The sequence below is a fragment of the Eretmochelys imbricata genome, chromosome 9 (genome assembly GCF_965152235.1).
Source record: "Eretmochelys imbricata isolate rEreImb1 chromosome 9, rEreImb1.hap1, whole genome shotgun sequence".
NCBI classification, from domain to species: domain Eukaryota; kingdom Metazoa; phylum Chordata; order Testudines; family Cheloniidae; genus Eretmochelys; species Eretmochelys imbricata.
This window is the reverse complement of record NC_135580.1, coordinates 54,790,253-54,803,352: the sequence shown is the minus strand read 5'-3', so window position 1 is coordinate 54,803,352 and position 13,100 is coordinate 54,790,253. Positions and strand designations below refer to the sequence as shown.

Below are 13,100 nucleotides of genomic sequence, written 5' to 3'. Positions count from 1 at the left end.
ACTTTCCATCTTAGGAGGATGGAGGACAGATGCAGCTCTGTGTATTTCTGTTGGATGGATAGGACAGGAGTTTGGCATGTCTAACTTCCTGTCTGGTTGGGGACAAAGAAACGGGGCATCTGTCTAGTGGAGGAGAAAGGTGTGAGTCTGTCTATCTGTGTGAGGGTAGGGGTGAATGTGTGTCTGTGTGCAGGGGCCAGGACGGAATGGAGGTAGGTACATTTGTCTCTGTCCATGACAATGGAGAGGTAGAGGTGTGCGTGTTGGGGGCGGGGGGAGGGAGGCAGGGGTGTACCCAGAGGTAAGTGTAAGTGTGTCAGATTGTGGGAGATACATGTGTTCCTGTTAGGGGGTAGATGAACCTGTCTGTGTGTGAGGGGGGAGCGACAAGTGCACACCAGGTGTAGCTCTGCAAGGGGAGAGGAGGTAGGTGAGTGTCTGTCTGGGGGGGGGGCACAGAGAGTGTTTCGGGGGAGTGGGGAGGTGTTTGTCAAAGTGTGGCAGTAGGAAGGGACGGGAGGGGTGTGTGGAGGGGGAAAGGGAAGAAAGCGGATAGCTGCCTGTCCGGGGGGTGGGTGGGTAAATGGCTTTACCTGTGAAGGATAAGCAGGTGTGTGTCTGTCAGTCTGTGAAGGCAGATGTGGGTAGATTTCTGTATGTCGGGGAGATCTCTCAAGTTGGGACCAGAAAGGGGATCAGTGTCTGTCTGTCGTCGGGGGCGGGCGATGAGTTAATGTCTGTCTGTCGGGGGGATGAGTCGGTGTCTGTCTGTACAGTCTGTCACTCAGTCAAGGGGTGGGGGAGAGGTCCGGGAAGGGGCGGCTCTGTGCCCCGCAATTCCAGCGGGAGCCGGGCTTGGCGGTCGGGGCGGGGGTACTGGGCCGGCTGAAGCGGCCGCTGTTACCTGTGGAAGGAGACGGCTCCTCTATGCACCTTCCCCTGCCGGTTAGAGCAATTCACCGCCGCGCAGCAGATCACCATCTCCGGCCGGTTGGCCCTTCCCCCACTCCCCTCACCCCTCCCAACACAGGGGCTGAGGCCAGCCGTACAACAAGATGGCGGAGCCAGGTCACGTCAGCTGCCCCCCTTCCCTGGAACAGGGGTTTCAGTACGATGGTGCCGTCAACAAAGATGGCGACCACCATAAGGCCGCCGCCATTTTGGTCGAGGCACCGCCGTACACCAAATGTCCGCAGAGGAGAACTTCCTAGTACCCCTCTCTGTGCCCTCACTGGGTCTTTCTTTGAGGCGAGGGTTGGGCTTGTGGAGAGCGGATAGGAATGGGAGAATCGAGGGGTTCAAATGAAGCTCAACTGAGGCAGCCATGTTGGAAACAGGGGGCGGGGTTTTGCTGACCGTACTACACGATGGCGGCGCCCACGTATCACACCTGCTCCGGGTAGGTAGGGGTGGGGTCGCGCATAGGGCTGAGATCCGGTAATGGGCAAAGCATTTAAAGATCATTCCCTGCTTATTCCCCAACACTGGCTTCAGCCTGGTACCATATGACTCCACCTCACCTGAATTCTTCGTTCCGTACAGCAAAATGGCGGCCCCTCTATGGATGAGGAAGCCGTGCGGCGCAGCTGAACGCGGCGAGCTCCCCTTTCGACCTATCCCGACTGAGAAGCGCTGTGAGCCGCTCTCTGATTGGACGCGCTAGGCTCCTCGTCAGGAGCGGACGGGCTACGCTGCGGCCTGTGTGGGTATGTGGAGGAGGCAGTAGCTGCAGCCTACTTGGCCCTGGGGCTGGTTAGAGGCAGGAGTCACAGGATGGACGCAGGTGAGCGGCGGCGGGACCCCTGCCAGAGCTCTGGGCCGGCCCCGCCCCGCCGCTCGGCGTGTCGGGCTGGCTGTGTCCCTGCTTCCCTGAGCGCCGGTGTTCTCCCCTAACCCGCCACGGGGGAGTAAAGGTGGTGGTGGTGGTGTGTGTGGGAGGGAGGCCCTAGGGTGGGGTGTAGGCTGGTCAATCTCCCTTGATGGTTCCCTTGGTAGGGGTTGAGGGGAAGGTCGTGTAGGGATCTATGGGGTGGCTGGGGATCACCAAGGCAGGAGGTGGGGGTAGTAGGGTGTGGAGGTGTGAGCTGGGGATCCCCAAGGCAGGGGTTAAGAGCTTGGGATCCCCAAGGTAGGGGATGTGTAGGTGGGGTCCCATACTGCGATCCATTGTTCATTCAGGGCTAGTTGATCCCAGCGTGATGCTTTCTCACATCTTGCTGCTAACTCACATTGAAAGTTAAAAATACTCTAGGTCATACACTTTACTTCTCTTCTATATAGGTTCTTATACCACACTTATCAATGTAGTAGCTGTAGACCAAGCTTACTACACACAGTAAGAGGCTCTTTGCATTACTACTTTCTCTTCTATAAGAGAGTGCCTGTGTTTCATCCTCCCATCCATCTTTATTTCAGGGACTCCCTGTAACCTGATCCCTTCCCCATGCCAGGGGTTCTCTGTGACCCCCATTCCAACATGTCAGGGTTTCTGTGTGTACCCTCCTTTTCCAGGTCTCCCTGTTTTCTTTCTCACAACGTCAATATTTTAGGCTCAGTGGAGACATGGGCAAAGCTAAAATGAGGGCTACTGTTATGCTAGAATGTGTTCATCTCTGCTATCAACCTTGTATGCTCACGTGGGGAGAGATGTCCACAGGACAGTCTCTATTAAAATATGGTCCATGTTATGAAAAAGTTCTGCAGAACTTGGCATAGGATGTGTCAGGCATGATATGTATAAGATACCCCCTCAACCATGCACGCTCCCTGTGGCAATTAGAGGAAGGGGTGTGGCTTGCATTAGGAAGGTCACAAGATTTTCTCTTAAAGTGATGAGGAAAATGTAACTGTAGGAGAAAGACAGGAGGGATAGCATGTTGTCATGTAGCACCCTGATAACAAATCAGCAATGGACACTGTTACAACTTCAAAAAAACCAGTGAGTACTTGTGGCACCTTAGAGACTAACAAATTTATTTGGGCATAAGCTTTTGTGGGCTAAAACCCACTTCATTGGATGTATGCAGTGGATAATAGCCCACCTTAATTAATTGGTCTCATTACAGTTGTTATGGCAACACCCATTTTTTCATGTTCTCTGTGTATATATGTCTTCCTATTGTATTTTCCACTGCATGCGTCCGATGAAGTGGGTTTTAGCCCACGAAAGCTTATGCCCAAATAAATGTTAGTCTCTAAGGTGCCAGAAGTACTCCTCAGTTTTTTGGTGATACAGGCTACCACTCTGAAACCTGCTACAACTTCAAACACACTGCAGATCCTTGATACGTTGTCTGTTTCTGACAGAGTCCTAAGGTTTGGCTTTTATATTTGGCAACACTTACATAACTTTTTATGCCAACAAAGTGCCTTGAATTGAAACAGAACACTGTCCTCCTCCACAACCCCACGTTGTACATGGCAGTTTGGGAAAGGCTGAGTGTATGCATGGAGTGGGAATAGTCTGCTCCTGTTAGGAATGGTTCAGCATTTGAAATTAACTTGGTCAGTCATCAGTACCACTCCCTGGAAGCAGCATTTCTTGTTCCACAGGACACCCTTCTTTCTTCTGCAGCTTGGGGGGTGTGTGTGTGTTTGTGTGTGTGTGTGGCCTGATGCATGCCATAGAGTATACTAGCTTACAGACTTCAGAAAAGTTTCCTCCTTCCAATTTTCTCTAGTTTCTTTTGTAATTTGGGATAACGGAAAAGGGCACCTCACTGCTTCAGTGATGCTGGCTTGACTGCCCTGGATGTGGAAATTCACTGTATAGCAAGAGCAATTGGCTATACAGTCTTTCTCTGCTGTCCTGGTACTATTTTTGCAGCCCTGTTGTGGAGATACCACTTCCAGAGTGAAATGGTTGGTTGCTCTCCATGACTGTTCATTTCTTGCCTTCTCTGCTCAGAATGCCAACAAGGAAGACAATTAAGGCCAATTGCAGTAGTGGTTTTTGATATGGACAAGTATCCATTAGGAAATGGACTAACTCTTTTGCAAACAATCAACTGACCGCCATTGTAGGGTGGTAATTTTGATCCCTTCTTTTTAGGGCCACATGTAAGCCACTGACCCATTGGTGAAGGACTCCATATCCAACTCTGATTAATACTCTCCTGACATTCAGCCTCTGCTTATTTTCCACCTTGGACCCAGAACTCCTGTGCTCCAGGGCTTCTGCCACCTTTATTTTTCTTCCTCAGTGCTAGTAGTATTACAACCAGAGTTCTACAGCTGTGGGTATCAAACTGGCTTCCAGTCAGGCTCCCTGACCAGTGCATCATTGCACATAAAATCACAATATTTGGTTGCATTTAGCCTAGTGTGCCTGTTGACTGGAAACAAGATGAATTCACTGAATTTTTCCACTGAATGCATCCGATGAAGTGAGCTGTAGCTCATGAAAGCTTATGCTCAAATAAATGTGTTAGTCTCTAAGGTGCCACAAGTACTCCTTTTCTTTTTGCGAATACAGACTAACACGGCTGCTACTCTGAAATGTTCATGTATGTTTTCCCATTCTTCTCATACTCTCAAATAGCAGAACTGTTTTGTTCAAATGTAATATTTGCCTTTGGGTGTATACCAGGTCTGGAGAATTTCAGCCCAATGGGTGGAACTTTTGGGAAGTTATGATCACCTGAAAATGGGGTTTATAGTGAAAATGCTCTGGTAACCTTAAATATACCTGGAGAGCTAGCGTGCCCATTATGATGTGCCATGTGTCATAATTATACTCACTAAGAACCATAACTTTGACTGTCTTGACTCTTTTGCATGTAAATTCTTGACTGTGCTGTTGAATGTATGTCATGTCTCACATTTGATTACCTGTGTTTTCTTTCTTAATAAGCAAGAGACGTGCTGGTGTATCTGACTGACATCTGTTGAGTGTGCAGTCTGAGGTTCCAATTGTGTAGCTGGATCTCCATGGGTGAACCCCTGCATCTTCAGAGAGCCCAGTTGGGGCTCCATGCCAATGTAGGGAACTGTGTGCACAGATCCAGTTGCGGGAGTGGGGCCTTGGAGCTCTCATCCTCGGCGTGCATCGTGACTGTGTTCAGATCAAATTTTGTGTGCTCTGAGGCTTTGGATTCCCTGAGCACACTGAGTTCTGTAGTGTGCAGCTTGGGAATCCAGTAGACCTGCTTAGCCTCTTCCCACGGCAGCTTTCATTGAATCAGAGCAGGCCCAGTAGGTCCCTCACTCACCAGTCTGCCAGCTTCAAATCACGTGGCCCTTGTAGAATAGAAAGTTGCAGAACATGTGAAATTTGAATTGAATGTTGATTGGAAATTCAATTAAGTGTGGGGGCAAAAGGGAGAGGGATGACTTTCCAGGGTGCAGGTTGGTTCCAGAGCAGCCATGAGTAAGAAGGACCCTCTAGGCAAAGTTTAACTTGGCCATCTGAACCAGCTAGCATGCAGTGTTCAAGATATATGGGAAGTGGTGTATATTGCTGACTGAAAGGGGGACAAAGTGGAGAGTCATGTATTATGTAAATGCAGTCCCCGTCTTTCCAATTTACTTAAACAAGTATTTTCACTGAGTGTTTAATCCATGGCAAGTTTGAAAATCTAAAAATAAGCAATCTTTGAGTAATGAGCTCTAAAACTTGTCTGAAAAGTGTTTTAAAATAAAAAAAGTTAAGACTATCTCAAGCGACCGCACAGAGTTATGCAAAACTTAATAATAAATCCACCTTTGGGTGGCAAATAAGCCTGTGAATCGGGAGGGATGGGGGAGCCAGGGGAGAAGGTTATTTTTGACTCAGAAATACAGGCTTATGAAAATACCATCTGTCAGAAATAGCACCAAACACACAAGGACTTCATGCTATCAATGCTTGTCTGTCTACACAATTATCAATTGGTTGTAGTAAGGAGAAGGTGAAAGAAGATAAACCAAAGTGTGGACTGTTGGTGGTTCCTGAAAATCTGCCTTGTTACATGGGTCTGGCTCTAATCCTGGCTGCTACATCATATTAATATTTTCCTATGTAAAGAACTGCTGTGCTTGCAGGGGAGATGTAGCCAATGGGAAGAGGAGACCATTATCTTTATTAAGATGTGGTCCATACTGTGAAAAAGTTTGAGAACTTTGGTACAGGTAATCTACTTGCTTGTCTGTCCAATCAGGTGTTAATTTGGAATTAGTCCCCCATTTATGTTGACAGGGCCCCATTCCTCAAAGAAAACTACAGTTTAACCCAGTGATGGCAGTTTTCTGCTGCTTTTGTTTTCCCTTTGACACTCAGATCATGCTATTCCCAGTTAGAAAGACCGGGGGGCAGAAGATCTAAGTGAGATCTGTGGGGTCTCATTGACAAAAACATCTTGTTTGTCTTGTTTTTCTGAATGTAATATAGATTAACCTACATGGCTAAAAGGAGGAGTAGAATCTCTTTGTGACCCTCTGTGTGCTAATATATTTTTTTAGCACAAACTGTAGAGGAGTTATTGACCGCACCTGTAAAACTGGGATAACACTTAGCAAGGCTGAGGGCTTCTCTACACAGTGGTGTTCACAAATATCTATTTTGCTTTAAATTCATAACCTAACTTAATCCAAACTAACCTTCAAGAGTAGGCAAGCCCTAAATGCACTGGTGATAGCACCAATTTCTAAGTTCAAGAAAAACTGAATTTATGTATACAGAATTCTACTCATGAAATTAGAATGAAGGACAATGAAATCAGCAGCACAGGTGGTGACTGAGAAATGGCTGCTGAGTCACACCAGAAAGCTAAGAGGTTACAACTCCCAGTTAGAGGGAAATGGAGTGTGCTGTGTGTTGTTCATGTCAGCTGTATCACTGGGTAATGTATTGAATCTTGTGTCAGCTAAAATAGCTGCTGAGAATATCTTGTCTGTATAGCATAACTAAATAAAGCTGTTACAATTTGATGTGTAGCTTGCTCAGGTTTATTCAAGAATAACGTGCAAGTAAAAAGTGATTTGAACTGAATCTTCTGACAGTTTTATTAGGAACATTTTCCTTGGAGCTCATTCCCAAGGCACATAGTGGAGCCCTGTTTCCACTAAAACATTGCGTAGAAGCTCCCAACAGCTTGCCTGTCCACTCCTGTGGAGAGGACCACAGCCCTGATTAGGAACGCCTTGCAATAGACTACACTGCTGGATTGTTTTGTAATGCGCAATCAGAGCTGGATACTTATATTAGAAAAGACAGATGTTGAAGTATTGAGCAAGGTCATGTTTTGAAGGAAACTAGTAGAGTGGATCATGTACAAGCCTGCAATCTCTAGATTGGATGCCTCAGCATAGCTCCCATTGTTTCCCGTGACTTATTGTGTGACATGCATAAAGAACATCTTGCCTTTTCCCCCACCCTGCAAACTTTTTTTTTTTTTTGAGCAAAGACCTTTGCATGTTTGATTCTAATGAGGGAGCAATTTTTAGAACCCTCAGAAGGGACTGACTGTCTTTGAGAGGGATATTTAGTATCCATGTTAATTTAATCCTAGGCTTCTCACTGCACCACCAAAAAACATTTACTCTGGGAAGAAGGGACTTGTTTGTTAATAACAAACCTGGAAATTCCAGAAGGATATTAAACCTCCTACTTCAAGGTTTAAACCAATCTCAAATTATTAGAGACCAGGTTGAGACCTATGTTGGGAAGGGGCAGATTATCCCACATCTGCCTGTTGCAGGGTTCTTGCACCTCCCTCTGAAGCAGCTGATACTGGCCACTGTCAGAGACAGGGTACTGGACTAGATGGATCTTGGGTCTGATCAAGTTTGGCAATTCCTGTGTTTTGGTTCAATCCTGAGCTTTTCCTCACTGATTTGAATTTTTTCACAGTTGCTGATTTCATCAAAGCACTGTGGTCTAATGGGTAGAGCATGGGATTGAGACTCAGGAGACCTGCGTTCTGTTCCTGACTCTATTAATAGCCCGACTGGGTGACATTAGGCAACTCATTTCCCCACTCCGTGCCTCAGTTTCCCCATTGTAAAATGGGAATGATACTGAGCACCTTTATAAAGATCAACTCATGAAATGCATTATATAAGAGTTAGGTGGTATTTATTATTGTGATCAGTAGAGCTCTTATCAGAGCTCAGACCAGCTGCTCAACATGTAGGCATGTTACTATAACATTGGAATTGTGAAGTGATCCGTCCTGTATTACTATATCTTATGTTATTTTAAACCGGAAAAAAAAAAACCACAATGCATGTGTTTTCTGTTTCTCACCAGCTACTCTGACCTATGATACTCTCAGGTTTGAGTATGAAGACTTCCCTGAGACCAAAGACCCTGTTTGGATACTGGGGAGAACATACAGTGTGTTCACAGGTACTTCACTCACATGCTAGTACTTACACAGTGCTTTTCAGGGCTTGAGGGCTTTACATACATCTAACCATCCCATGTAGTGTTTTGAACTCTTATGTGATCCCAGCTTTTTCTAAATAGCATCCTGCAGAGGTGTAGCCCCTGCTTGCTAGTGCAGTTGTGTGTTCCCCTGCATGTTGTCAGGATAACCTTTCCTGCTGCCCTCAGACACTCCTGCTGCATTTTTGGAGAAAATTGTCTTTTTTTTTTTTTTTTTTTTTGGGCTACAGGGGTTGTAGAACACCCTCTCCTTCCCCTTTCCTGCCTGGAGATACAGGGTTGTGATGCTTAAAGCTAGGGAAGACTAACACTGGAAAGGAGATACTGAAGTAGTAAAGACTGTTTCCCCCCAAACATGGCCCTGTTTTTTCTTCCCAGGCCTCTCCTGCCCTGTAGGCCGGATCTTTGACTGGCCTTCGTGCAATAGTCCCCTGCTCCTGTCAAGCCAGGCACTTTCATCAGTGAAAGTTACTAAGGGGTGGGATTTAGGTAGGGTTGATGCCTTTCTCAGGGATGTCACATATGTGTGTTTGTTTATTTCTGAAAATCCTTCAGAGAAGGAGGAGATCCTGTTGGATGTGACCTCTCGGTTTTGGTTCACATACAGAAAGAACTTTCCTGCCATTGGTAAGTAGCACAGATACAGTTAAGAAAATAACTATACTGTAAAGGAGTCTGGCTTGCCTCTTAGGGCCTGACCCAATGGGAGCATTGCCACTGACCTCACTAGGCTTTGGATCTGTACAGGGTGCCATGAGAAATAAGCATCTGAAGTGCAGTGGATTGGCAGTAAAGTACTGGAGTGCTTTCAGAAAACACCATTTTAAAGAGAGACCTGAACTGTGAACAACGACCTACTGCAGTGCTAATGTAGCTTCCCAAGGCGTGAGGAGAGCACCTGTCAAAGCCACTGCATTTAGCACCTATCCCTGGCCTCTTATTAACATTTGGTTACATCTTGGGCAGTGATGGATGTGGAGGAAGTGTACTACTTTGCCATAAGAGGGAAGTGGAAGGTCCAGTGGTTAGGGTGCTAGCTTGGGACTCAGGAGAAACAGGTTCAATTCCTTGCTCTTCCACAGACTCCCTATGTGTCCTTGGCCATCTCAGCCTCTCTCTGCCTCAGTTCCCTACCTGTACAATGTTGAGAATAGCACTGCCCTGCCTCACCAGGGTGTTGTGAGGATAATTCCATTAAAGACTGAGGTGCTCATATACTCTATTAACAGGGGCCAGATAAACACCACTCTAGGCAATGCCAAATTGGTGTCCTGAGCCCCTTTTGTTAGGCAACCCTGCAGTGTTGCTTTTAAATGGTAATCCAGACTTCCAGAAAGGGCAGGTAGCTAGCATTAATTTTGTAGGTGATTTTTCTGGATAAAATATTATCTTAAATCCTTCCAATAACTGAAGCAATTTACTCTTCTTAATAAGCAGGGTGGATTTGATTTAAATCTCTAGTCAGGAAGACTCTATTTAATCATGGATTTCTACATAAAAGTGCATTCTTGTTGTTGTTTGATTATTTAATTTACCAAAGGTAATTGAAGTAGTTCACCTCCCAGTGACTTCATAAATATCTATCTCCAATTCAACAGGTTAATCATGAATATTTGGAGGATTTTCTTGCCATGCTGTATTAGGAGGAGAACATCACCAGACAGACATTTAAATTGTTTTATTTAACTAAAACAACAACATTATGTATTCTGGATTTTTTTCTTCAACAGCAAACATAATATTTTAACAAAACAAGCCTATGAATTTTTGAATTTAGTTAAACATTCAAGTTTTTTAAAATTAGGTTTGTTTTTGTTAAAATTGTTTTTAACTAAAATAGTTAAATCGACTGTCAGCAAGGTCAACATGCCAAATTTAAAATATTGGCTTCTGCAGCTAACTCAGTTGTCTTCACCTTCATTTTCCTGTTTGTTCATAATCGGAAAAGAAAATCAAGCTTTCCTGCTTTTTCAGGTCCCAAACGATTTCTCAATTTGGAATGGATTAATCCAAGGGAAGAAAATATTCTTTCTACACCAACAGAAGAAGCTAGTGCTGTTAAAAGTGAGATTATCACTTCAGCAGTCTCTGAATCCAAGTGCTTATGTGACTTCCACCAGTTCACTGGTGTGACTTTCTGTAAAACATCAACAAACATATTTCTTGAATAGTTCATCCTTAGCTCTGAAGTTTATTATAATTGGCATTATGGAGGGATGATTGCTAGATGTCCATGTCATAGCCATCTCCCCTTCATCAGCAGTTAAGGTTTGACCCTGGTACCAAATATTGAGAATACTTTCAAGAAAACGAGCTGGAGATGGTGCTTGTCCCATTCATTTTTTAATGCTTGTAATTTAACTCTGTCATTGCATATGTCTCTTTAAGATCTCACTCAGTTCCTTCCAAATTTCAACAGCGTCAGCAATAAAACAGCTATTTCCCTGCATTTTGTTCAAGGCTACAGAAATAGGCTTCAGGGTACTCAGCATGTGTTCAACATTTCTGTTAAGCCCAACATTGAGAACTTTGGCTGTGACAGTGCCATCTATTTTTTTCCACAAATGGTCATCAGATTAGGCCAGTTCTTGATATAATGCTCAAAACAGTCCACTACTGAGTTCCATCACACATCTTGTGGGAGAGTTAACTTGGTTCCTCCCACTTTGTTCAGAGCAGCTGCTGCAAATTGGTGTTATGGAAGTATTTTGCAATTTCAACAACATTAGCCTTTATTTCTGGAACACTGAAGTCTTTGGCTAGGAGATGCATCAAATGAGCACTGCAACCGTATGTTGTTAGCTTGGGACTCTCTTCACTCTCTTGGATACATTTGCAGCATTGTCTGTGACCAAGCTACATACTAGACATTTGAATTGTTTTTCAGTTTGTTATAGCTTTTACTGCTACTTCCTGTAAGTATTCTGCTGTGTGTGCATTTCCGGATGTATCAATTGTTTCCGTAGGGAAGACATTCCCTTCTTCTGTTGTCACACAAGCACATACAATAGGATCATTGTGGACATTGCTCCACCCATCAAGACTCAGGTTAACAATTTTACCCTCTAGACCTTTTGCACACTGCTCAGTTTCTCTTTCGTACACTTTATCCAGCAATTTGCCTGCGACATCTATTCTGTTGGGTGGACTGTATTGGGTTTTAATGGCTGAACCATGTTAATGAAGTGTGGTTTCTCAATCATACGGAAAGGAGAATTTGTTGCATGAACAAACTGGGCAATTTTTTCATCAATTACCTCTCTTTGTAATCTGTTGGTTCTTATCACAAATTTATCTGTGGTTGTTTCTGGATGATGGAGATCTTTTTCTTTTTGCTACAGGTGATATACTGTGGCTATGTGACATACATGATGTGACTGAAACGCTATCATTGGCTATCCTGAAACTTTAGAAAATGATGGTGATTTTGAAGGTGGATAGTCTTCAGAATCCTGTATGTTGAGGATGGATTCTCCTAAACAAAATAAATCAATGCAGCTATTTTATTATTACCGTACTGCTCAGTTAGTATTACTCGTTGTATTAGCTGACACTCAGTACTACTTTAAAGGTGAAATCGTAAAAGGAAGGTTTTCCTATTTCAGCTATTTTTTATCACAACTGCATCTAAAATGATAGTAAAATAGAGTAACAACTATATTTTTTGCTCAAACATGAGAATTCAAGACTAGTCCAGAAGGAAGATACGCAGTGCTTAAGAAAGAAGTATGAAATAAAAAAGTTGACCAACCTGAAGATCCTGCATGTTCAGACATGTTGCTTTCATCATCTTCAATGCAGCTTCCTCCTGGGAAGGAACACTTCTCATGAAGTTGTTTCATTCGGGCAACCAGGTCTTGCATTTCTTTGTTGCATTTTGCACACACGCCTGTTTTACCCACAGGTAGAGAACATCATTAAAATATTCCCAAACTGGGTCTCTTTTACAGCCTGCTCCCATTATAGGCTCTCCCTTCTAGTGAGAGAATGGTATGGGAGATCTCAAATCAATGAAGGATACACTCAGAAAGATCTCAAGACTTCTGGAATATGCTGCTCAAACAGTTTCACTTTTGTTTCTACGGCCTGTCCCTCCCTTCTCACATTTATCTCCAGACTTTTTCTCCTTGTCCAGATCTATTCTGCCCCAACAGTCTTCTATTCATTGTAGTTTTTGAAACTTTGCACTTTTAGAGAGAGGTAAGGGATTGACTCTGTGTACAGAAATTTGCAGAGGGACAATAGGGTTGAGGTCTGTTATTTCTCACCTCTGTTTATTTATTTACTTATTTAAGGTAACATTTTTGCTGTTAACAAGCATGTTATCTCTGGAGACACAAATCCACAGTTTGAGAACTGCAAAACTAAGCATCTCTGATGGTATCTTCTAAACTAAGCATTGAATCCCATTGGGTAGATAGAAAGATTAACCTCAATAATCTATACAGAAACCCCTGGAACCACATAAGATTGGGTCCCTAATCCATGAACTATTGGAACTCATTTACAAAACTTTTCTTAAACATTACATGACTATATTGTCTCATACTATAGAATTAGAATTTATAATCCCTATTCCATGATGAGATACGTTATAGCTCAAAGATACCTTAATTAAAACTATCTTTAGATCGGATTTTTTTGATAAAATGCTTTTTGAGGAAAAAAACTATTTTATTTTTTTTTTAAAAAATCATTTATTTTTATCCATCCTGTTAAGTTCTTATCAATCCCT

General features: G+C 43.8%; 2 protein-coding genes across 7 annotated transcripts in view; one reads left to right on the top strand and one right to left on the bottom strand.

Annotated features, from left to right (window-relative positions):
- THAP4 (THAP domain containing 4) overlaps positions 1-1,536 on the bottom strand; it is a 50,895-nt gene extending 49,359 nt beyond the window's left edge. Inside the window, exon 1 of one of the 3 annotated variants that reach the window (XM_077825849.1) lies at positions 1,521-1,536. Coding sequence is in view for 1 of the 3 variants with exons in the window: in XM_077825847.1 (XP_077681973.1) it covers positions 905-981 (77 nt within the window). In the remaining 2 variants the exon portion in view is untranslated. Of the gene's footprint in view, positions 1-904; positions 1,044-1,520 lie in introns of those variants that run through there. The other 2 variants (XM_077825847.1, XM_077825848.1) reach the window with 2 other exon arrangements.
- Positions 1,537-1,690: 154 nt separating this feature from the next.
- The window catches only part of ATG4B (autophagy related 4B cysteine peptidase), a 51,025-nt gene continuing 39,615 nt past the window's right edge, over positions 1,691-13,100 (top strand). For 2 of the 4 annotated variants that reach the window (XR_013347061.1, XM_077825850.1), the window contains exons 1-3: positions 1,691-1,783; positions 8,228-8,326; positions 8,921-8,992. Coding sequence is in view for 3 of the 4 variants with exons in the window: in XM_077825850.1 (XP_077681976.1) it covers positions 1,774-1,783; positions 8,228-8,326; positions 8,921-8,992 (181 nt within the window). In the remaining variant the exon portion in view is untranslated. The remainder of the gene's footprint in view (positions 1,784-8,227; positions 8,327-8,920; positions 8,993-13,100) is intronic. The other 2 variants (XM_077825851.1, XM_077825852.1) reach the window with 2 other exon arrangements.